The sequence below is a fragment of the Tamandua tetradactyla genome, chromosome 3 (genome assembly GCF_023851605.1).
Source record: "Tamandua tetradactyla isolate mTamTet1 chromosome 3, mTamTet1.pri, whole genome shotgun sequence".
NCBI lineage: Eukaryota > Metazoa > Chordata > Mammalia > Pilosa > Myrmecophagidae > Tamandua > Tamandua tetradactyla.
Window position 1 is genome coordinate 150,263,468 of NC_135329.1, and position 25,629 is coordinate 150,289,096.

General features: G+C 39.7%; 1 protein-coding gene across 1 annotated transcript in view; it reads right to left on the reverse strand.

The window, feature by feature from the left end:
• The window catches only part of PDE11A (phosphodiesterase 11A), a 480,527-nt gene that overhangs the window by 272,621 nt on the left and 182,277 nt on the right, over positions 1–25,629 (reverse strand). The window contains exon 5 of the mRNA XM_077151782.1: positions 9,759–9,848. Within this exon, the coding sequence (XP_077007897.1) occupies positions 9,759–9,848 (90 nt within the window). The remainder of the gene's footprint in view (positions 1–9,758; positions 9,849–25,629) is intronic.

Sequence of the window (25,629 nt, forward strand, 5' to 3'; positions counted from 1 at the left end):
ATGAGAGGGTCTATATCTGAGCACTCTATTCGATTCCATTGGTCGATATATCTATCTTTATGCCAATACCATGCTGTTTTGACCACTGTGGCTTCATAATATGCCTTAAAGTCAGGCAGTGCAAGACCTCCAGCTTCGTTTTTTTTCCTCAAGATGTTTTTAGCAATTCGGGGCACCCTGCCCTTCCAGATAAATTTGCTTATTGGTTTTTCTATTTCTGAAAAATACATTGTTGGGATTTTGATTGGTATTGCATTGAATCTGTAAATCAATTTAGGTAGGATTGACATCTTAACTATATTTAGTCTTCCAATCCATGAACACGGTATGCCCTTCCATCTGTTTAGGTCTTCTGTGATTTCTTTTAGCAGTTTTTTGTAGTTTTCTTTATATAGGTTTTTTGTCTCTTTAGTTAAATTTATTCCTAGGTATTTTATTCTTTTAGTTGCAATTGTAAATGGGATTCGTTTCTTGATTTCCCCCTCCGCTTGTTCATTGCTAGTGTATAGAAATGCTACAGATTTTTGAATGTTGATCTTGTAACCTGCTAATTTGCTGTACTCATTTATTAGCTCTAGTAGTTTTGTTGTGGATTTTTCCGGGTTTTCGACGTATAGTATCATATCATCTGCAAACAGTGATAGTTTTACTTCTTCCTTTCCAATTTTGATGCCTTGTATTTCTTTTTCTTGTCTAATTGCTCTGGCTAGAACCTCCAACACAATGTTGAATAATAGTGGTGATAGTGGACATCCTTGTCTTGTTCCTGATCTTAGGGGGAACGTTTTCAATTTTTCCCCATTAAGGATGATATTAGCTGTGGGTTTTTCATATATTCCCTCTATCATTTTAAGGAAGTTACCTTGTATTCCTATCCTTTGAAGTGTTTTCAACAGGAAAGGATGTTGAATCTTGTCAAATGCCTTCTCTGCATCAATTGAGATGATCATGTGATTTTTCTGCTTTGATTTGTTGATATGGTGTATTACATTAATTGATTTTCTTATGTTGAACCATCCTTGCATACCTGGGATGAATCCTACTTGGTCATGATGAATAATTCTTTTAATGTGTTGTTGGATACGATTTGCTAGAATTTTATTGAGGATTTTTGCATCTATATTCATTAGAGAGATCGGCCTGTAGTTTTCTTTTCTTGTAATATCTTTGCCTGGTTTTGGTATGAGGGTGATGTTGGCGTCATAGAATGAATTAGGTAGTTTTCCCTCCACTTCGATTTTTTTGAAGAGTTTGAGGAGAGTTGGTACTAATTCTTTCTGGAATGTTTGATAGAATTCACATGTGAAGCCGTCTGGTCCTGGACTTTTCTTTTTAGGAAGCTTTTGAATGACCGCTTCAATTTCTTTACTTGTGATTGGTTTGTTGAGGTCATCTATGTCTCCTTGAGTCAAAGTTGGTTGTTCATGTCTTTCCAGGAACCCGTCCATTTCCTCTAAATTGTTGTATTTATTAGCGTAAAGTTGTTCATAGTATCCTGTTATTACCTCCTTTATTTCTGTGAGGTCAGTAGTTATGTCTCCTCTTCCATTTCTGATCTTATTTATTTGCATCCTCTCTCTTCTTCTTTTTGTCAATCTTGCTAAGGGCCCATCAATCTTATTGATTTTCTCATAGAACCAACTTCTGGCCTTATTGATTTTCTCTATTGTTTTCATGTTTTCAATTTCATTTATTTGTGCTCTAATCTTTGTTATTTCTTTCCTTTTGCTTGCTTTGGGGTTAGCTTGCTGTTCTTTCTCCAGTTCTTCCAAATGGATAGTTAATTCCTGAATTTTTGCCTTTTCTTCTTTTCTGATATAGGCATTTAGAGCAATAAATTTCCCTCTTAGCACTGCCTTTGCTGCGTCCCATAAGTTTTGATATGTTGTGTTTTCATTTTCATTCGCCTGGAGGTATTTGCTAATTTCTCTAGCAATTTCTTCTTTGACCCAGTCGTTGTTTAGGAGTGTGTTGTTGAGCCTCCACGTATTTGTGAATTTTCTGGCACTCTGCCTATTATTGATTTCCAACATCATTCCTTTATGGTCCGAGAAAGTGTTGTGTAAGATTTCAATCTTTTTAAATTTGTTAAGACTTGCTTTGTGACCCAGCATATGGTCTATCTTTGAGAATGATCCATGAGCACTTGAGAAAAAGGTGTATCCTGCTGTTGTGGGATGTAATGTCCTATAAATGTCTATTAAGTCTAGTCATTTATAGTAATATTCAGATTCTCTATTCCTTTGTTGATCCTCTGTCTAGATGTTCTGTCCATTGATGAGAGTGGTGAGTTCAAGTCTCCAACTATTATGGTATATGAGTCTATTTCCCTTTTCAGTGTTTGCAGTATATTCCTCACGTATTTTGGGGCATTCTGATTCGGTGCGTAAATATTTATGATTGTTATGTCTTCTTGTTTAATTGTTCCTTTTATTAATATATAGTGTCCTTCTTTGTCTCTTTTAACTGTTTTACATTTGAAGTCTAATTTGTTGGATATTAGTATAGCCACTCCTGCTCTTTTCTGGTTGTTATTTGCATGAAATATCTTTTCCCAACCTTTCACTTTCAACCTATGTTTATCTTTGGGTCTAAGATGTGTTTCCTGTAGACAGCATATAGAAGGATCCTGTTTTTTAATCCATTCTGCCAATCTATGTCTTTTGATTGGGGAATTCAGTCCATTGACATTTAGTGTTATTACTGTTTGGATAATATTTTCCTCTAACATTTTGCCTTTTGTATTATATATATCATATCTGATTTTCCTTCTTTCTACACTCTTTTCCATATCTCTCTCTTCTGTCTTTTTGTATCTGACTCTAGTGCTCCCTTTAGTATTACTTGCAGAGCTGGTCTCTTGGTCACAAATTCTTTCAGTGACTTTTTGTCTGAGAATGTTTTAATTTCTCCCTCATTTTTGAAGGATAATTTTGCTGGATATAGGAGTCTTGGTTGGCAGTTTTTCTCTTTTAGTATTTTAAATATATCATCCCACTGTCTTCTAGCTTCCATGGTTTCTGCTGAGAAATCTACACAAAGTCTTATTGGGTTTCCCTTGTATGTAATGGATTGTTTTTCTCTTGCTGCTTTCAAGATCTTCTCTTTCTCTTTGACCTCTGACATTCTAACTAGTAAGTGTCTTGGAGAACGCCTATTTGTGTCTAATCTCTTTGGGGTTCGCTGCACTTCTTGGATCTGTAATTTTAGGTCTTTCATAAGAGTTGGGAAATTTTCAGTGATAATTTCTTCCATTAGTTTTTCTCCTCCTTTTCCCTTCTCTTCTCCTTCTGGGACACCCACAACACGTATATTTGTGCGGTTCATATTGTCCTTGAGTTCCCTGATACCCTGTTCAAATTTTTCCATTCTTTTCCCTATAGTTTCTGTTTCTTTTTGGAATTCAGATGTTCCATCCTCCAATTCACTAATTCTATCTTCTGTCTCTTTAAATCTATCATTGTAGCTATCCATTATTTTTTCTATGTTTGCTACTTTATCCTTCACTTCCATAAGTTCTGCGATTTGTTTTTTCAGTTTTTCTATTTCTTCTTTATGTTCAGCCCATGTCCTCTTCATGTCCTCCCTCAATTTATCGATTTCATTTTTGAAGAGGTTTTCCATTTCTGTTCGTATATTCAGCATTAGTTGTCTCAGCTCTTGTGTCTCATTTGAGCTATTGGTTTGTTCCTTTGACTGAGCCATATTCTCAATCTTTTGAGCGTGGACAGTTATCTTCTGCTGCTGGCGTCTGGGCATTTATTCAGATTTCTCTTGGTGTTGGACCCAGCAAGGTTGTAATATTTTTCTGTGAAATCTCTGGGATCTGTTTTTCTTATCTTGCCCAGTATGTGGCGCACGTGGCACACGTTTGTCTCAAGTGTTTGGAATGGGTCTCCCCCAGTCACCGATCTCCGTGGCCTGGGGATTTCGGATCCAATTCTCTCCGTTGGTTCAGGGGCTGCGCGTGGTGGGGGCGTCAGCTGCCGCAGCTTGAGGGGACCCTGTGGCTGGTTGCGGGCCACAGCGGGCCTGGGGGATTCCCCACCGGACCAGGAAGCCTCCCGTGGGGGGGGGGGCTACCGCTGCTTGGATAGCCCTCCTATCCGAGACTTTTATCCGCGGACTCGAAGCAGAGACTCGAAGCCGCCCGCAAAAGAGGGGTGCCGCCTGCCTCGGCTTGGGAAACTTGCTTCTCCAATACTCTCAGCCGGCCCGGAAAGGAGGGAGGGAGTAGCTCGGACCACCGCAGCTGCCGCTGATCGGGAAATCACACGCCGCTCGGGGGTCTCACCGCAGCCAAGAGTCGCAGTCAGACTTGCCAGCCCAGACTTTGTATAGCCCTCTGATCCGAGACTCGTAGCTGCGGACTCGAAGCCGAGACTCGAAGCCGCCCGCAGAAGAAGGGCGCCGGCCGCCTTGGCTGGGAAGCTTGTCTCTCCGCATCCCTCAGCCAGCCCGGGAAGGAGGGAGGGATTAGCTCGGACCGCCGCAGCTGCGGCTGCTCGGGAAATCGCCCGCTGCTCGGGGATCTCACTCACCGCAGCCGAGTTTCGCAGTCAGACTAACCAGCCCAGACTGGGTTACGCTGTGTGTCCATTCCCTGCTGTAGCCCCGGGAGCTGTTCTGTACTGTTTCTGTTCACCTATTAGTTGATTTGGAGTCGGAGGAACTAAGACGCATGTACCTTACTAAGACGCCATCTTGGATCCATCCTGAATTGGTGTTTTGACATATTTCCATCAATTTGTTTTAAAGTGAACTTGAACAGCAATAAACAACCTGACAATAGGTCATACAACAGGAATCATATATTCATTAGCTGTGGGCTTTATCCCCCTTCTGTAGCTTCTCTGCAACGCAACTAGGTGTAAACTCACCATGTAATAAACAACAAATACCTGATCCCCCTCCAAAGCACATTTACTTCAGAAAATTACAAAGCAGCCCTTCCTTACCATTAGGAAAAAATAACTTCTCGTTCAAACACGAGGCTTACTTTCACTAAAACACATCTCTCACAGAACTGAAAGAATTATAGAGGTGAATGCTAATGAAGGTTCAGAGCCTTCAAAAAATATTTATATAATCCCTATTAATCCCTCTACACTGGAAGAAGAAATACTTTGTAATTCTAATCTGTCTGGATGTACATTTAGACACTATATATATTTCAGGAAGGAAGATACCATTAAAATTTCTGTTAAATTAGCAGAAAAAGCACATAATTAAAAAAAACCCTCTAACTTGAAAACAATGTCCTCACTTAAAAATTAAAATGTAATAACCTGTCATTTTATGCAGGTGAGATAGCTTGTAATTTTTTGCATTCAAATAATATTTGTTTGGAATTTTTAATGGCATGGATATTTCAAGAGATTTGAAAATAGCAAACTATGTACAAGTGGTAGATACTATGCTTCTATCAGAGAGCCGTCAGGAAATTACACAGCCAGTGAGCTGGCCAGAGGATGCTTTATTCAGTAGAAGTTAATAAGACATGCAACCGCAGGCCTGATCTCTCAGAAAAGAATTTCGTGGGTTTACAAAGTCACATCTGACAGCTGGGGGTGCTGAGCACTGCCCCGGGGATGTGACTGATCTTCAACAGTGGTGATGAATTTGCTCAGTCCTGAAAACACTGGAAATGTGCACATTTCTTCAGGTAGAAAAGCATTTGACTCATTAAATTTCTCCTAAGCTGTGAGTTCTGCTCAGTATTTAACAGTTTTTTATTTCAATAAAGAGTATTTTTGCGGGATAATGCTATCACCCCAACAAGAGTCAATATCATCTTTCTTGTTACCGAAAGACTGATGGATCGCAGAATTGCTGTATAGATGGTTATGCTCTTCAAAGTAGCAGAAAGAAGAATGAAATGCTCTTGCAATGATTGAGAGTGTTTTAAAAAATATCTGGATGGGTTCAGGGATTCATGAAATGAGTCTAGTTCGCCCAGCAACAATAAGAGGGCTGAATGTCCTGGGTGGTGTTTTCTCTAAAGAGCGATTGTGAGAATGGACTTAGGGCCATGGGTTACACTATGATCCCAGAACAAAGAGAAAGGGCAGGAGATGAAAATAGTTTTTAAGTGTGTCTTGACTGGCGTTTGGACAGCAGAGCACTGTGAGAGGACAATGTGCAATAATATGTTCAAATAGGACATTAAAAATGAGGCAATTGTCTGAATGATTACAGGCAAAATTTCCTGTTATTAAGGGGGAAACATTATTTCCTTAATTATCCAGATTATTTCTTCAGACTGGTCATATTAACTGAACAATTATTTAACTTTTCAATTTGTTGTGATGGTGTGGATAGAGCCTCTGGGACCTATGCACATGAACATTTATCTCATAGGAAAAGCTAATTGTGTCTTGAGTCTTGCACTGACAAATTACATTATAGTAATTTTATTGTTTCTAATTAAAAATTGCTGCTTTGCTAACAAGTGATGAAAGTTTTACAAATAACAATGCAGACCAGATCCAGAACAGAAAAAAAAGAGAAGAAAATCTAGGATTTTATTCCCTTCAGCAGACACTGGAAGCATTTCACATGTTGAACACTCCCTCCCTTCTTGAAAAGTTTTCTTCGTTTACCTTCTAGGATACAAACATCTCCATTTTTTCCCTCCTTCCTCGACTTTCCTTCTTTTTTTTCCTTGGCTCATCTTTGGCCCTCTTCCCTTATCTATGCATTTCCCCCCAGATTAACCCATCTACTCCCCTGGCTTTGAATTCCATTTATATGATGATGATTCCCAAATCTTAATCTCCAGTCCCAGCACCTCCCCAGAATTTTGGATTTCTGTACTCAACAGTTCACTTGCCAGCTGCTTAAGCCAAAAAGCTCTTTCACTCATTTCCCACATCAGTCAGACCTGTAGATTTCTAAATTAACTGTCACTTTTCACTGTCCTAGTCCCCGCCATATTATTTCTTGGCAGGAATAGAATCCTCTCCTAACTCCTCTCCCTACTTTCAGCTTTCTCTCCTCTCCAACCCCCACCCCCAGCCAGATTATCCTCTCCACCTGGTTTACTTCCTGCTGGCATTTCCTTTCACTCTCACCCTCTCTCTCTGTGCTCTCTACGCTGGCCAAGAGTTCTACTGCCCCAGGGCCTTTGCACTTAATGTTTCCCTGTCTGGCATGCTCATCCCAGATTTTTACATGGTCTTGCTCCTTATTTCATTCAGTTCTTTGCTCAAATATCATCACCTTCTAGAGGCTCTCTTGATCACTTCCTAAAATGAGCACAACCTACATTTCAGCCACCCATCTCTATCACCTTATCTCACTTTATTTTTCCTTATAGCATATATCATGACCAGATACTACGCTATTTTTTATTTGTTTATGTGTCTATTATCTATTGTTCCCCCTAGACTAGTAAGCTCCATGAAGACAGGGACTTTGGATGGACAGTGTCTGCAGAGGAGCATCCAATAAATATCTGCTGAATGAATTGTACTGTTAGGTCGGGAGAACAGGGAAGGTCACCGTGATTCGAGCTGTGCAAAATGTGCCGCCTCTTCCGGAGGGAAGCAGAAGCAGTTCCCAGAACAAGGAGATGAACCGTTGCGATAAGATGCTTGCAAAACATCACCTGACCCCCTTGCTTAAAAACCGCGTGCATCAAGACCCAGGTGCGGATTCACCAGCCCCTACCTTGGGTTCTGTGAGCGCTGCCCGGGAGCGCAGGAATAAACCTCCGCACTCTAAGGTTTCTTTGTCTGCCTTTTCTCTCAGGCCTCCAAAACCTTTCATGTACCCTGCCCTGAGAGTGCAAAGATTAATAGCACCTGGAGTTGCTGTTAAAGATCAAAATGTAATTGAAGAAGAAGGCAATAGATAAATATTATAATATATTATTCTAAGCATCCTTAAGAGAACAATGGCAGTATATAAGTATATACAGGGAAAATAATAAGGGAAAAAAGGAAGAATAATGGGGAGGCCGAGCTGGGTCTTGAAGGATATGCAAGGCAAATGCAGTAGGAGGGTGAAGGTGGCCATGAAGGCATTGAAGGCAGAGGGAGAAATGTGGTTAAAGACCCAAGAGTGAAAACAGATAGATTGTCTTCTGGAGATTGGAGACCATTTTGCTGGAATGACAGTGAAAGGAGGATGGTAAACATGAGACCAAACATAAAAACAAGATCCAGGTCAGGGAAAAGGTGTGGTATGCCATCCTAAGGAAGATGGTTGTGGTACTTGATTGTGTTCATCTGTTCATTGTGAAATATTCCTAACTCAAAATGCTCAGCAAATGAAATTTTAATCAATGTGATTATCAGATTAACTGAGGGCTTCAAACCTTTGTGAACATCTTCTTGGTAAATACATTTCTAAGTTGTTCCAGTAACTTCCCTCTATATAAAAGTAGAGTGAACCCAATATAACTTAATCCCTCTTAGATATTTTAGTTTTTAGGAGGGGCGTTGGTCTTTGACTTTTTACCATTTAGTATTATTATCTGTAACTGAGAAGTCAGGAGTTAGGGGATGATTATGATTACTGAATCATTGTAGAGATACGACTTTTTACTTTCTGGTATTTTAGAGTAGACAGAGGGAAATAGCTGAGATTTCTGAACTGTAATCCAGCTGCCTTGATCTCTGATCATGATTGCACAGCCTTTATCTTGTGCCGTTGTGATTGTAAAAAAGCTCGTGTGACTGACCCTCACTGTACCCCTTTTATCTGATTTCTCCAATTTAGAGTCTTATGATCACAAAGACAGCAGCTAATGTTTATTAATGAAGGGTCTTGGATCAGCCCAGAACTACCCACCCAGATTCCAAGGCTATCCTGATGGGTAGAGCTGGATCTAACCAGAATGGGTCTGCTGGACATGTGCAGTAATTTAACCTTTAATCTATAAGTGATCTATATCGCATTATAATACTAAAACTCATGCCCTGTCATCATATGAGGGCCCCCATTTTCTTACATCCATTCTGTGATTGAGCATGCAATCAATCTGCTCATGCGTGATAATTAGATCACTTCTAATTACATCATCTGGGGCCACTGTGCTCATTACCCTAAAACCTGCCCAATCTTTTGATACTGTGAAGCTATCAGAATTACGTCAGTTTGGTGAGATAAATGTTTAGGCTGATAAGCCATCTGATCTGCTTCGCACCCAGCAATAAACTCTCTCTCTCTTTGAAACCCTGGTGTCTCAGGAATCAGCCATTCGAGTGCATCAGGCAGAGAGCTCACCACTTTTGATCAGTGTCATATGTGGTAACTGTATAGGAAATCAATCACTCTAAGCATGTTTCTTTATAATTCTATAAAACTGTGTTTGCATTATTGTCCCAGCTTTCTTGTGATGCTGTTCCACGAAAATTTTCAACTCAAAAACAAAATCTGTGAAGTGAAATCACATTTGTCACATACCTTACTCCTTACAGAAACTAAATTGCAAAAACATCGCTAAATTATATTATTGCTTCCAAGTGTTAAGTACTAATATCTCTGCTGTCTTATAGTATAGATTGGAAATTAATTTCCTTTGTTAAAGGACGCTGGCACCGTTTCGCCCAGACAACAACAGAGAATTTGTATCCATTTCCATTTTGGCTTATTGCTGAAAGGGTATCTTCAACCATAGATTCGAAGGATTATACAAATTAAAAAGATTCCTGGACTAGTCAAAAGTCATCTGCTGTTTTTGAAAGACATAATGACTCACAGAAAACAGAAAGACAAGAGTTTTGGAGGTTCTAAGCAATGTTTCTACTCACCCTGCTTCTTTCATATTCCTTCCTTGAGGCAGCAAAGAGCTGAGCATTAGATATGGCGATTCCACAAAATGGAAGATACATCTGCATAACCTGGGGCGAGGAAAGCATTAAGAACATTAAAGCATTGCTGAACAAAATTCCACATTTCCTGCATATGCTTGATTGTAATACTTTCCAACTCTTGGGACTGAGTATAGAGTTATTACCAGTATTTTAGTAACTTAATAAGGGATATTTTTTTCAGATTGTCTAAATCTAACTATGGACATTAACATGTATGAAGACAAAGTGAAGCAACAGACTAGGGGGGCAATGATACAGGAACTGTGTCTGACCCATCTTTATATTCCCTCTTTGATAAATGAAAACAAATAAGTGAATGACTTGTAATATAGCTGGAATTCAAGGCAAGTGCCAAAACTCACACTTGGCAGTGAACAAGATACAAATAATCTGAGGCAGAGACCGCAACTTGATTGAAACTATACCTCTATCAGTTCCTAGAATTTTAGGCATGGCTGGTGGGATGGGCCCACCAGGAACTTAGATGTCCGAGTGCCTAGCAGCCTTCTGCAAAATGGCTCAAACTGTGTCCACTGCTGTACTGACAGACCGACACAAGAGCAAACTGGCTGGGTGGTCCCCCAGAAACCTGCTCAAGGAAAGGCTGATGAGCCTTCAAAGGAGAACAACTCCTGTGGGAACAAATAGCTAAGTAGGGTGGGCCTGATCTGTAGGAAAGCCTTTCTCATCAAAGGGCTCTTGGCAGTTTCAGTTTTTCTGGCACTGTCAAACACATTCATCTTCCGAATCTCTGATTCCAGAGAGAGAATGTTCCCAAGTAAAACTCAAAAGAATTACTTCCCTAAACAATTCACAACGCAGGAGACACAAGCGACTGTGCTTTGGGACTTCTCTGAAGCACAGTTAAGAGGGAATGTTTTCTATCAGTCTTTTTCTCTTTGTCTCTATCTCTGTTTCTCTGTCTCTCTCTCTCTTACACACACACACACACACAAACACACACATGAGACGAGGCACAGAGCAGTGGCAAAACAGAGCAATTCTTGAAGTGGCCAGGAGAGGACAGTGCAGGACTCACTGTGGGTAAGGTATGACCTCAGCAGGTGCAGACCTGCTCGGGAGCATGCCTGAGACACCCAGAATAGAATTACCTGGACAAAAGATGAAGGGCAATTCACATTCTCTACCATTTCTTTCCTATTAAAATATTATTTTGTCTACATATGCATGTTCAACTTTGAGCTGGGACCCCTGAGAGAATTTTCCAGCTCTATAAGAGCTAAAGAAATGATCTCATTCTTAAGAAAAGAGATAAACAGTGGCATCAGTAGTAAGAAAAGGCATACGAATCAATGAATTGATTTTTATAGATCCTTTCAAAAGAAATTTCTTCACTGAATTTGATTCAATACTTATTTAATGAGGACCTATTACATGCCTAGCACTCTTACTTCATTTCCTCATTTGATTCTCACATCAACTCCTCATGGAAGAAAATTATGTACATTTTAGTGATGAAGGGACTCAGTAACTTGCTCAGCTCACATAGGAACCCAGGTCATCTTATTCTACAACTGATGAATATTGCTTACAATATGTTGCCTTCTGGAACTGGATGTTCTTTCTATCATGCCTCCTTCCCCTTCCTTATTATTCCCCCTTATGCCTTAGGAAGTTTGTCATAAGCTAGCAAAAAGCTGTTGACACAAATCTGCCAGATATTCTGCCAGAATGGGAACTCGTTCAACCTCACCTACACAAACAGAAAGCACTCTCCTTGCAATTTTCTGCTTTTGCACTGCCATGAAGACAGTGACTCAGATGGGGAGGGAGAGAAGGAGAGTTATGTTTTACTTATCTTAACTCACCCCCCCCCGTTCCCCCCCCCCCCCACTCTCTCTCTGTTTCTTTCTCTCTAACAGAGGCCAAATTTAAGGTGGTTTGTAGGTCAAGCAAGTAGGAAGAAGAGGGTGATCAAATGAACATGTGAAATGTTTTCCAATATACCATAGGCTTACTTCAATTCATGTGTAATACCAATATTTATCAAGCCTCAGGCGTTCTTATGATTGAAAAGTCTGAATTTTAAATCAGATTAACTTTGTGATTTTTATGGCTTTTCTGTGTGAAATTCAACAAGTCACTTAATGTCTCTGAACCTATTTCTGTATCTGAGAAATGCCAAGTATAGGTAATCTTTCTGGATTTTTTAGTTCTAATATTTGGTGAGTCAAATCATTATAAACATCAGCAAGTCACATTGTTTGCTAGAGAGAACGAACAATCCAATAAACATTCTTAGTTCTTAATCAATAAATAATCATTTATAAAAGTAGTAACTAACACTGACAAAGCCTTTGCTATGTTATAGGTATGTGTCGGGCATGATGTTAAGCACTTTATATGCAGTTAAGTTGTTTGATCCTCACAGCTATATATGGTATACCAATAGTTGCATTTATTTAGATGAGAAAACTGAGGCTTTACAAACTTTTCCAAAGTTGTTCGGAGATAATTTTCCTTGGTTCTCTCATGTTTCTGTGTGTGTCCTGCAGACAGAGAGGCTGGCTCTGTTTTCTCCAGAATGCTTATTAAGTAGGCATCCTTGGAAGATAGAGATGTAGTCTCCCTCCAGAGCAGAGCTGTTTACTACCCGCTGTAATAAAGAAAATATTTCCCTCTGGTCAGGCAGGTTTACTGTCCTTTATAAAAAACCAGGGCCCCCTACACTTGGGGTTTCTCTCCTGTAATGCACACACCATGTGTGCAGATCACCTGGCGGAAACTGTGCAGGTGAACTTATTAGTTTGCAAGTAAGGTAAGACCTCGTACCCTTCATGTTCTTGACATGGTCACCCAGCTGTTAGGTGGCAAAGCTGGGTTTGGAACCCAAGCAGTCTGACCCCACTTCTCCTTCTCCTTCTCCTCCTCCTTCTCCTCCTCCTCCTCCTCCTCCTCCTCTTCCTCCTCCTCCTCCTCCTCCTCCTCCTCCTCCTCCTCCTCCTCCTCCTCCTCCTCTTCCTCCTCCTCCTCTTCCTCCTCCTCCTCCTCCTCCTCCTCCTCCTCCTCTTCCTCCTCCTCCTCCTCCTCCTCCTCCTCCTCCTCCTCCTCCTCTTCCCCTCTTCCTCCTCCTCCTCCTCCTCCTCCTCCTTCTTCTTTTTTAAAATTTTTATTATAAAACCTTAAACAAACATACAAGCATCTTGACAGACAAATATTCCATCCATGGTATACAATCAGTGACTCACAATATCATCACACAGCTGTGTATTCATCACCATGTTCATTTTTTGGAACATTTGTATCTTTCCAGAAAAAAAAAGTAAAAAGAAAAAAAGAAAAAACCCATACATGCCATACCCCTTACCCCTCCTCTCATTGACCACTATATTTCAATCTACTCGATTTACTTTAACTTTTGTTCCCCCTAGTATTTATTTATTTTTTAATTCATATTTTTTACTCATCTGTTCATACCGTAGTTAAAAGGAGCATCAGACACAAGGTTTTCAAAATCACACAGCCACATTGTAAAAGCTATATCATTATACAATCATCTTCAAGAAACAAGGCTACTGGAATACAGCTCTACTCTTCCAGGTACTTCCCTCCAGCCACTCCAATACACCATAAACTAAAAAGTGCATAAGAATAACCTCCAGGATAACCTCTCTACTCTGTTTGAAATTTCTCAGCCACTGACACTTTATTTTGTCTCATTTCTCTCTTCCACCTTTTGGTTGAGAAGGTTTTCTCGATCCCTTGATGTTGGGTCCCAGCTCATCCCAGGATTTCTGTCCCACATTGCCAGGGAGATTTACACCCCTGGGAGTCGCGTCCTATGTAGGAGGTGGGGAATGGTAGTGAGTTCACTTGCCATGTTGGCTGAGAGAGAGAGAGGTCATATCTGAGCAGCAAAAGAGGGTCTCTGGGGGTGACTCTTAAACTTAATTTTAAGTAGGCTTAGCTTATCCTTTCCAGGAATAAGTTTTAAAGGGGGTGAACCCCGATCGAGGGCTCGGCCTATTGATTTGGTTGTCCCCACTGCTTGTGAGAATACCAGAAATTCTCCAAATGGAGAGGTTGAATATTTCCTCCTTCATCCCTATTCTTTGCAAATACTTCTTGATTCGTGGTCAAAATCACTCTGGGGGGTGGGCAACGGTGGCTCAGTGGCAGAGTTCTCGCCTGCCATGCTGGAGACTTGGGTTCGATTCCTGGTACCTGTCCATGTAATACTAATAATATAAAAAAATCACTCTGGGATTTATTGGGGCATTGCACTAACCTGGACAAACCAACAAAATCTCATGCCCTATTCAAGATTCCATGTATTTATGGTGTTCAACTAAACTGACCATATAAGTTAAATTAGGAAATGCACTAGTCAAAATATAAATTTTGCATCAAATATACATTTCTCCCTTTAGTCTCACACAGAAGTTGGAGTTTTAAAATATCGATGATACCATCCTTTACCCAGTCATCTGCTATACCTTAGTCCTATCCTGATCAGCTTCATTCATCTCTCTACTCGGTGGCTGATCATTTTTTCAACTTTTTGAACAGTTCCTGCATGGGGTACTGTTGACTTTCATAGCTTCAGAGCTCTAACTCTGAGTCTCAGGTGTCACAAAAACACCTGAAGTTTCTGGGAAAGACCATGTTATATACAAACAGCTCAGTGTCTGAGAATTTAGAATTGACAGTTACATCTCCTGAATATATTTGACTGCTGTAAGAGTTTACAATCCAGGACCCTTTACAATATGCCCTAACCAAATAACCCATGCTCTCAATTTTAGTTCACTGAGTTTTTATGTTCTAGTTAGTCCATATGATTGAAACATGATAATATTTGTCTTTTTTGTTAACGACATTTCATTCAACACACAGCTTTTAAGGTGCATTCACCTAGTTGCATGCCTCACAACTTCATTCCTTCCTGGGGCTGCTCAATAGTTCATTGTATGTATACACAATAGTTCCTCGTCCATTCCTCATTCATTGTACCCTTAGGCCACCTTCATTCATTGTGGAACACTGTTGCCAGAGACACCAGCGTGCAAATGTCCATTCGTGTGCCCATACTCAGCTCTTCCAGGTGTATACTGAGCAGCGGGGTTTCAGGATCATACGGCAAATCCACCCCCAGCCTCCTGCAGAACCACCACACTGCCCTCCAAGGGGCTGCACTGCTCATTTCCCTACCAACAATGAATAGGTACATTTCTTTCTCCACATTTTCTCTAGCACTTGTTCCTCTCTGTTCTTTTTTTTTGGTAGGGGGGAGGGGGGCACACGGTCCGGCAATCGAACCCAGGTGTCCCACACGAAAGGCGGGCATTCTAACCACTAAACTACCCATGCACCCTCTCTGTTCATTTTAAAATAGTTTTATTCTGACCCCACTTCTTAACGTCTATTTTCTCTGGCCTCCCACAGTAATGTATATTCTTCATATAATTCGCATGATGGCCCAGTTAACTGCAACATGATAAGGTAGACTTTCAGTGTAAGGGCAGTCAATTATAAGGGAATAAAAACAACTGCAGAAGTTGAAACAAGTTCTGGTACAGTGGACATACCTGGTTTCTAGAGATAACAGGGCAAGAGACTTCAGGTGGTAATCTTTCTCACAGTTGATTTACAGAAATCCTAAGCAGATAACGGGACCACTTGGATAGGTGCTAGTGTGGTGATGGAAATCAGAAGAGTGGTGATATTCAAGATGAGAAGCTGCTTCAGGAGAAAGCTAACAGGGCCCCATCCTCTAGGTGGCAGCTCAAGGGTCAGTCACACTCTTGGTGTGCATGTAGGGGTGTGTAGGAAATGGCGGTGGGGGGCGGACGGGGAGAAGGAAGAATCACAAGAAGAAGGCAGGATCCACCCCAGGAAGCAGTCAAGGATGCAGACCAAGGCTGGCATATGAGTGGGTTGGATAGCAAGGCTCAGGAATGAGGCTGAAGAAGGCCAGGTAGCAATGTGGAGCTCAACCGTTTTAGAGCCATATAATTGATCTTAGATAGGAGCTATAGCAGAGTGGAGCCTATAGGTGAGGATTCTGTGGTGTGGCTCCAGTAGGGAGTGATTCAGGGACTGGGAGAAGGGTCCCAGTTTGATGCCCCTGAGAAGCTCGGAGCAACCCAGCATCACACTGTCAGTCAATGACAAATCTCCAAGTCCTCATCCAATTTTGTTTCTACTAAGCTTAGTTTTTTTTGGGGGGTATGCTGTATGGCAGGGTCTGATTTCACTCTTTTTTCATGTCAGTAACCCATTATTGCAGCACCATTTATTGAATTTTTGCTTGTTTGTTTTTTTGTTTGCTTGTTTTTGGGGGAAGTGCATGGACCGGGAATTGAGCCCGGGTCTCCCGCATGACAGGCAAGAATTCTGCCACTGAACTACCCTTGCACCCCCTCTAAGCTTAGTTTTTAGTCTAAAATTTTCCAATTTGCAAATACTTTTTCCAAATAGCATAAGCTATCTTTGTAAACAGCATAATGTACTATGAGGACAGCACATAAATCAGATTGGCCTCCTTAGTTCCTTAATCAATCCCATGGTGTCTGACAGAACATCCCTCAATTCACTCCTGATAGGTAAGTGGTATTCACTTGTCAGGACCTTCAAGAAAAACAACTTCACAATCTCTCTCCATTTTAAATGTCTAACAAATATCACTTTGATGAAAATTTTTGAAATGTTAAAAAACCCCTCAATCACAACGTAACTCCAATTTTTATTCATCAAAGGAGATGGAAAACAATAACAACAAGCTCTGCTAATTTAAACCAATAAGGAAACATTTAACATGGCATTTTGAATGGCAAGAGAGACTCATGCTGTCTTATTTTGTGATCTCTAATTTATCACATTAATGTTTATATAGCAGCATTCAAACAAAAGTGAATGGCAAAAGTCAGTATCCTACTCATTATACTTATGTACAGATGAGCTCAATTTAGCAAGAGTTGCTTGACTGCCTTTTCATGTCCAGCCCTGGGTTGACAACGCAGGGTGTATGATAAATTACAAGACACCATCACTACTCTCAAGAAGTTTACAACCTTGTTTTAATTGTATTCATAAAACAATTAGTAGCCAGCTCGATTTCCTGTAATTTTGACAGATAATGTAGACTAAAGTTTAAACTTCTTAATTTGGCATTGAAGGCCTTCAGCAACCTGGCCAAACAGTATCTCCCAGTCTACACACTTTATGCGCCAGATACTGGATGACTCCAGTTTTGCTCCTCAAAAACAAACTATATTCTATTATGTCTCGACCATCTGTATCACCGAGAACTCTTTTTTTCTATATCCTTCAATGCCATTTCTATCTATGAAAATTCTATGAATCATTTTAAAAGTTGTTATATTTATTATTTTGGTTACACACATTTAAAATAATATAAAATAAAATATTGATTTAGATTGCTTCTTTTACATTCACATTTTATTGAATAATTTATTTAAACATTTCAGATACATCTTTGTATCAGTGTCTTTGTGCTTACTGGAACCATTTTTTAAATCATATAACAGAATTTTGCAAAATAATTACCTCAACTGTTATCTAAGTTGATGGTGATATAGCCCTTTTGGTATAATCTGGATATGATGTTATTACTGACTGTCTTATCCCTAGTCACAAACACCCATCACAGAGCATTAAGACCCTTGTTTTTCTTCATTCATCTTGTAGATGTATATTTATCAACTGCACACATAGCCACTTAGTATGTATTGGTTTTTTAAGTGATCATTTAAAAATGTGTTTATAACTATGTTCAATTACATAATCTGTAATCATAAAGTAAAGGTTCTGGGAACAATTGCTAAAATCTGTGTTTAATTTCTTTACTTCTTTTTACAGTAAATCAATTGCTATTGATTTTATTTTCTTATTTGATTTACTCCCCTTTCTACCAGATTCTACTTACTTTATTTTAGTGACTAAACTAGAAATTTTGTGTTCATACTTTACCTTCTTTCCAAATAAAATAAAGACCTTGAAAACACCTTAATTTTCAACTGTACTATTCGGACAGAAATGCTACTTTTTTTCTAATTCTGTCTTGTTCTGTTATTCCAAATTAGAAATCATTATTATTAACAGTCATGGTTGGTTTAGATTTACTTATAAGTTTACTCCATTCCCTCTAGCATCTTCTTCCTTCTTTTGGGGGGTAATTTTCTCTCTTTCTGAAGAAAATATTTCAGAATACCCTTTACAGTTGGTGGTAAATGCTTTGTTCTTATTTTTTAAATAGCATTTTTAATAAAAATGTTTTATTTTACCATCATTCTTCAAAGGTATTATAATTGGGCTTACAGTTCTGGGTTGACAGTTATTTGCCTCAGTATTTTGAAGATATTATTCATCTGTCATGTTGCTGATACTGTAAGGAGTCAGCTGTCAATCTAATCTTTGTAAATATGTTATTGCCCTTAATATGTTATAAATATTTTGTGATAATGAACTTTTTAATCCTATAGTGTTTAGCAAGTACCTGACATGTAATGGAAGTTCAAAAAATGCTTTGGAAGTATGGAAGTATAAGAAAGGAAAGAAAAAAGGTAGAAAGGAAAGGAGGGAGGGTGGGAGGATAAAGGGGAAAAAAAGAGAAAAAATTGGAAAGAAGGAAGGAAGACTACTGAAAAATGTATAGTTTAAAATGGTGGCTGTCATGGTCAGGTTCATGTGTCAACTTGGCCAGGCGGTGGTACCTGTTTGTCTGGTTGGTCAAGTGCTGGCCTGTCTTTTGCTATGACAACATTTCAAAGAATTAAATCATGATTACATCAGCTACATCCACAGCTGATTCCATTTGTAATCAGCCAAGGGGAGTGTCTTCTTTAATGAGTGATGCTTAATCTAATCACTGGAAGCCTTTAAAGGAGGATTCAGAAGAGATATCTCTTCCTGCTTTGGCTGGTGAGCCTCTCCTGTGGAGTTCGTCCAGACCCTCCATCAGAATCATCAGCTTCACAGGCTGCCCTACAGATTTTGGACTCTACATTCCCATGGTTACATGAGACACTTTTATAAATTTTATATTTATGAATATTTCTTATTGGTTTTGTTTCTCTAGAGAACCCTAACTAATACAGTGGCTGTAGATAATAAATACCATGGGAGGAATTAAATCATTGAGTGGTTGGAAAAGCATACACAGAGTAACTAGAATTTGAATTGGTTCATGATATCTGACTAGAAATTCTATATACTGACAAAAGAGGGAAGGGCACACCAGGTGGAAGAAAAACTGTGAAGAAAGCTCAAATGCAAGCATGAAAAAGACTTGATGGAGGGAACAAAAGGAGAGAAGTGACAAAAGTGAATGTTTTAGTTTGTTAAAGCTGTCAGAATGCAATACACCAGATACAGAATGTTTTTTAAAAGGGAAATTTATGAAGTTGCGAGTTTACAGTTCTAAGGCCATGTAAATGTCCAAATTAAGCACCAACCTTCAGTCAAGAAAAGCTGATGCCATGTGGAACACCTCTGTCAGCTAAGAAGGCAAGTGGTGATGTCTATGGGGTCTTTGGCTTCTGGACACCTCTGTCAGCTGGGAAAGCACATGGTAACATCTGCTATCTTCCTCTTCTGGCTTCTACTTTCATAAGGATTCCTCAGGGCATTTTCCTTCTGCGTCTCCAAAGGTATCTGGCAATATGGGCTCTGTTGGTACTGAAGCGTTTTCCAAAATGGTTCCCTTTTATAGGACTCCAGTAAGCAACCCCATTTTTAATGGGTGGAGACACATCTCCATGGAAACCACCTAATTAAAAATTACCACCCACAACTGGGAGGGTTACATCTCCATGGAAACAATAAAAAAAAAAAAGATCCTGCCCGGCAATATTGAATGAGGATTAAAGAACATGGCTTTTCTGGGGTACACAATAGTCATTTCCTCCACTCTGTTCTCATGGTAACTTATCCCTACCTCTACAAGAGTTTCTTAAAATAGTAACACATTTGGCTCTGCTTCCTAGTAGCCAAAACAAAGAGGAAAATACTCCTATTACAAGATTCATGGTGTTCACAAAGTAAATCCAAATATGTTCAAAAGAAACACAGCCTTTGACAGGCAATTTTCCCATGGGTCCTTATAAAGATGATGTATAATATACTGAATTGGACAATGTCCTTAACAATCCCTATGAGAAGAAGCATTGAGAACTGTTCCTTACGCCATTCCTCAATATGGGATGACTGCATAGCTTAGCAGTTCAAAACAACTTGATCTAGAATTCAGCTCTCTGATAGTATGACTGGATCCAAGGGTAGCATTATCATAAAGGTCTCGGCCTACTTCACCTAAACTGAAGAGCAAACTTTGCACCTGGTACCTTGGTAATAACATTTTCTTTCTCCAAGTTTATTCAACTACTATAACAAGCCCCTTCAGGCTAATCTGTTCTTTTCAAACCTCAAGCAAAGGCTTAACTGAATCATATCAAACTGAAACATATATTGATTAAAGACCACTATGGATGGAGACAATATTGTACATTTATGACTAAGTGTACACCAAGAGAGGGTCCTTATTTACAAAGAGAACCATCTCCCTGATGTAATTTTGTGGCCCACAATTCAAAACTCTGAGCCCAGGCTCAGTTCCGCCGTGGATACTCACGGGGCAATATGATTCATAGAATTTCTAAATAAAAACAAGGAGGAGCAGACAAATATATATTAAAGGGAGAGAGTAAGAGGAAGCTGCCACAGCTTGGAAATGGGAGACAATGAAAAATAAAATATCTTTATATCACTTTTTCAGCCCCAATGCAACAGATGTCTTTAAAAAATAAGCTTAATTGTGCCCTTTCTGAAGCTTGCCCTCCCGTCCAGAAAAAGAAATTACTAATTTGGCCTTCACCATCGAGTTTCTGAATGCCAAAAGGTCTAAAAAGCCTAATGACTAAGAAGCTAATGATATTGTATACCCTTGCACAGCATTTTTCAGCTTGAAAACACTTTATGAACATTGGCTAATTAATCTTTACAACATCACACTCAGAAAGGGAGTTAAACTGAAAATCATTAAACAGTGTGAAAAAGTCACTTTAGCCCTGGAAACTCATGAAAAGTATCACTAATAAGCATAAAATCTGAGCACTGGGACCTTCCATCAATATGCTAAAGAAATATGTAGCCAACATTTTTAAATTTGCAATCCACAGGGACAGGCTATTAAAGCCCCATGGTCAGGTCTGGTACAATGATACATCATTAATAATGCTGGACATCTTCACTGGACGTGACCTGATGCCATCACCTTCATGGAAGCCCCCCTCCTGGAAGGCAAGACAGTTTCAAGAGCCATATCACTGTCAGCCAAATTAATGGGTGAGTGAAGACTTTCCACCATCATTCAGCATCTCCTTCCCTTGTGCAGATCCTGAGAATTGGACACCCAAGGTCCTCCTGACGTCAGATGTTAATTCTGTGGTAGTACTTCACTGATTCAGATCCCCCCTGGGGTTGCAACTAAGATAACTGTAATTCAAAAGCTAAATAAACTTTTCAAGTAGAATAATTTGGAAAATAACATGCCAAAATACAGAAGCAGTCACCTTCGTTTCAAATAATGTAATGCTTTCAGACAGCTTTAGGAATAGAATATTTAAAATAGTGCTGCAGGGTGGGCCACAGTGGCTCAGCAGGCAGAATTCTCACCTGCTATGCTGGAGACCTGGGTTCGATTCCCGGTGCCTGCCCCTGCTAAAAATAAAGTAAAATAGTGCTGCATAAAATAAAATGGCCACCTGCGTTGAGCTTTGCTGGATAGGGACCCTAAACCAAGGAGGGCTTTTTCAGAAGACAAACTCAATTGATCTACAGCTTTGTGAGAAAATGAGAGGCACCTTACAGAACTGCAGATAAGCAACACCTGGTGATAAAACTAATTTTGGTCCCAGTAGAGACCAAAACATCAGAATGGACAAGATTACCGTCCTAATCAATGTAAGTGGAACTTAATGTTATCCAATCAGTACATTTCCTCACTTGCTTCTGCATTCACTCTATACAAGCTTCCCCTTTCCACTCAGTGGAGTTTCCTTCTACTTTCTGAATGGGACACTGCCTATTCATGAATCCCTCAATAAAGCCGTGAGATCCTAAAGCACATAAAAACCTTTTCTTTTATCAAGAGTAAAAAATACGTTTGGAGTTTTCTAAATTTCCTCCACAGGAAATTACCCTGCAATTTTATTTCTGTGTGAATTTAATAACGATAATAAGTGACTTTTATTTAAAGAATCAGCATTGTACATGAATCTTGTCAGTTAATACCAAAGCATATATACTCTTGACTAAAGTATGCCTTTTTCTATCCGTGCTGTGGCTTCTTCTCAGAAAATGTCTTCTAAACGATACACAGACATAAAGTGCTGATTTGCTTTAAAAAAAATTGGCATGGAATAGTTCATGCAATTACATACTTTTGGAAATTGCCCACTTTAAGAAATAACATTCCAAAGACAATGGAGGGTTGAGGAGCAGGGTGCTTCATTCACAAGAGGTGAGTGAGAATAAGAAGGTGAATAAAGGAAAAGGGGAAGCTCTATTTTTAGGAGACAAAAGCAGGGGCAAGACAATGGAGCAGAGATCTTCTCACTGGTCCAATTCTGGAAGAACACATTTTAAAATGTGAAACTTTACAGACTTTCTTCCTCTTATTCATGCACCCTCACCAGTATCAGTGTGGCTTCCCTTCTCAGGACAAGGGGAATTTATGTGCCTCTCTCTTTCTTTCCCATTATTTTTAAAATGCAACATTTATTTGACAATCCCTAAAACTATAAAATAGATCTTCTTTTTTTTTTTTGTTAGAAGTTTATAAAGTTCAGGGATTTTTTGGCTTTTTCTCTCACTGTTGCTGGCTTTTTTAAAAAAATATATTTTTATTGACAAATCTTCACACACATAAAGTCCATACTAGGTGCACAATCAGTGGCTCACAAAATCATCACATAGTTGTATATTCATCACCATGATCATTATTTAGAATATTTGCATCATTCCAGAAAAAGAAATTTAAAAAAAGAAAGAAAAACCTCATACATCCCATATCCCTTATTCCTTCTCTTCATTGAACTCTAGTGTTTCCATCTACCCAATTTATTTTACTCATTATCCCCCCATTATTTATTTATTATCCATATTTTTTTACTTCTCTGTCCATATCCCAGATAAAAGGCGCCTCAGAATCAAAGTTTTCACAAACACATAGTTACATTGTGAAATTTATATCTTTACACTGTTGTCTTCAAGAATCAAAACTACTGGAGCACAGCTCAGCAGTTTCAGGTACTTCCCTCCAGCCACTCCAATACACCATAAATTAAAAAAGGATATCTATATAATGCATAAAAATAACCTCCAGGATAACCTCTCAACTTCATCTGAAATCTCTCAGTCACTGAAACTTTACTTTGTCTCATTTCTCTCTTCCGCCTTTTGATCAAGAAGGCCCTCCCAATCCCTTGATACTGGTTCCTGGCTCATCCTGGGAGTTCTGCCCCACATTGTCAGGGAGAGTTATACCCCTGGGAGTCATGTCCTATTAAATGGGGAGGGCAGTGAGTTCACCTGCTGAGTTGGCCTAGAGAGAGAGGTGATATCTGAGCAACAAAAGAGGCTTTCTAGGGATGACTCTTAAGCACAATTCCAAGTAGGCCTAGCCTATCCCCTGCAGGAATAACTTCATAGGGGTGAACCCCAATTTGGCTCATTGATCTGGTTGTCTCCACTGTGTGCAAGAAAACCAGAAACTCTCTAAATTGGGAAGCTGAATATTTCCTCCTTTCTCCTCAGTCCCCCAAGGGGACCCCTGAAACACTTCTCTATTCACTGCCCAAACTACTCTGGGATATATCGGAGCATCACACTAACCTGAACAAACCAACAAAATCTCACACTGTATTTAAGAGTCCATGCACCCACAGTGTTCAACTAAACTGACCATACAAGTCAAATCAGGTAATGCACTGCCCAAAATATAAATCTTGCACCAAAAAAACATCTTTCCCTTTGGTCTCGCACAGAAGTTGAAGCTCCAAAATATGGACAATATCATCCCTAACCTATATTCTAATCCACCCCAGTCCTATCTAGATCAGCTTCCTTCATATCTCTATTCAAAGTCTGACCCCCTTTTAAACCCTTCAAACAGTTCCTGTAAGGGGTACTGCTAACTTTCACAGCTTCAGAGCTCTAGCTCTGAGTCTCAGGTGCCACACAAATACCTGAAGTTTCTGGGAATGACCAGATAATATACAAATAGCTCAGCATCCCAGAACTTAGAAACAACAGCCACAACCTGAATACATGTGACTGTTATAAGAGCTCACAATCTAGGGCTCTTTACAGTAGGCCCCAACCTGATAATTCATGCTCTCAACTTCAGCCCACTGAGTTTTTATATTATAGTTAGTTCATATGGGTGAGGCATGATAATATTTGTCTTTTTGTTTCTGACATTTCATTCTACATCCAGTCCTCAGGGTTCATTCACCCAGTTGCATGCCCCACAACTCCACTCCTTGCTGAGCCACTTAGTAGTCCATTGTATGCATATATCATAGTTTCTCCCCTCCATTCCTTAGTCGCTGCACCCCTAGGCCACCTGCATCCATTGTGAATCGTGAACATCACCACCATAAACACTAGTGTGCAAATGTCTATTCATGTCCCCAAACTCAATTCCTCCAGGTATATACAGAGCAATGGGGTTTCAGGATCATATGGCAATCCCACTGCTGGCCCCCTGTGGAACCACCACCCTGCCCTCCAAGGGGCTGCACCTCTCAGTTTCTCTACTGACAGTGAACAGGTACATCTTCCTCTCCACACCCAATAGATATGCTTTTAATTTACAGAATCGAAGGAAGTATTTTAAATGTCAATTTAGCATATAAGCACCGAAAATCAGAAAAGTTTACAAAAATTGCTTAAACACATCAGTGGTTTGCAGATGTATGTACCCAAAAAAACATATTCTTAAATTTAATCCATTCCTGTGGGAGTAAACCCATTATTAATAGGGGCCTTTCAATGAGGTTATTTTAATTAAGATGTGTCCCACCTCAATCCAGTTGAGTCTTAATCCTATTACTGGAGTCCTTATAAGAGAATGAAATTCAGACAGAGAGAGAAAGCCACAGAAAGTAAAAGGCTGGAAATCAGTGGAACCTAGAAGAGAAGGGAAAGACCAAGAGATGCTGCCATGTGCCTTATCATGTGACAGAGGAGCCAAGGACCAGAGGCAGCCAGCTCTAGAAGGCTACAGCGTTTGGGGAAAAAGCATTGCCTTGATGATGCCTTGATTTGAACTTTCTTTTAGCCTGAAACCCAAAACCTAATAAATTCCCATTGTTTAAGTCTTCAATATCACCTCTGGGAAGACTGTCAAAGTTGGGTCTTTGGTGTTGACCTTTTCTCTATTTTCCAGTTCCACATCACCAATGCCTTCAGACACTTCCACTTGGTGGTCTGTGGTAGGTTGGTGAATTATGTACCCTGATTTAGACATGTACTTAATCTTAATCTGCATACCCGTGAATGTGAACCCAATGTAAATAGGACCTTTTGAAAATGCTATTTTTAATTAAGGCATGGAAAACTGATCCAAGGTGGGTCTTAATCTAGATTACTGGAGTTTTTATAATGAGATGACCACAGGAAGAAGCAGAGAGTCAGCAGTCACCTGGAAGAGAAAGGAGAGGACATTGCCAAGGAACCCCACAGATTGACTGCAGCCAGCATCAGAAAGCTACGGTCTTCAGAGAGAAGGCAAGCCTTGCTGATATCTAGATTTTAGACTTCT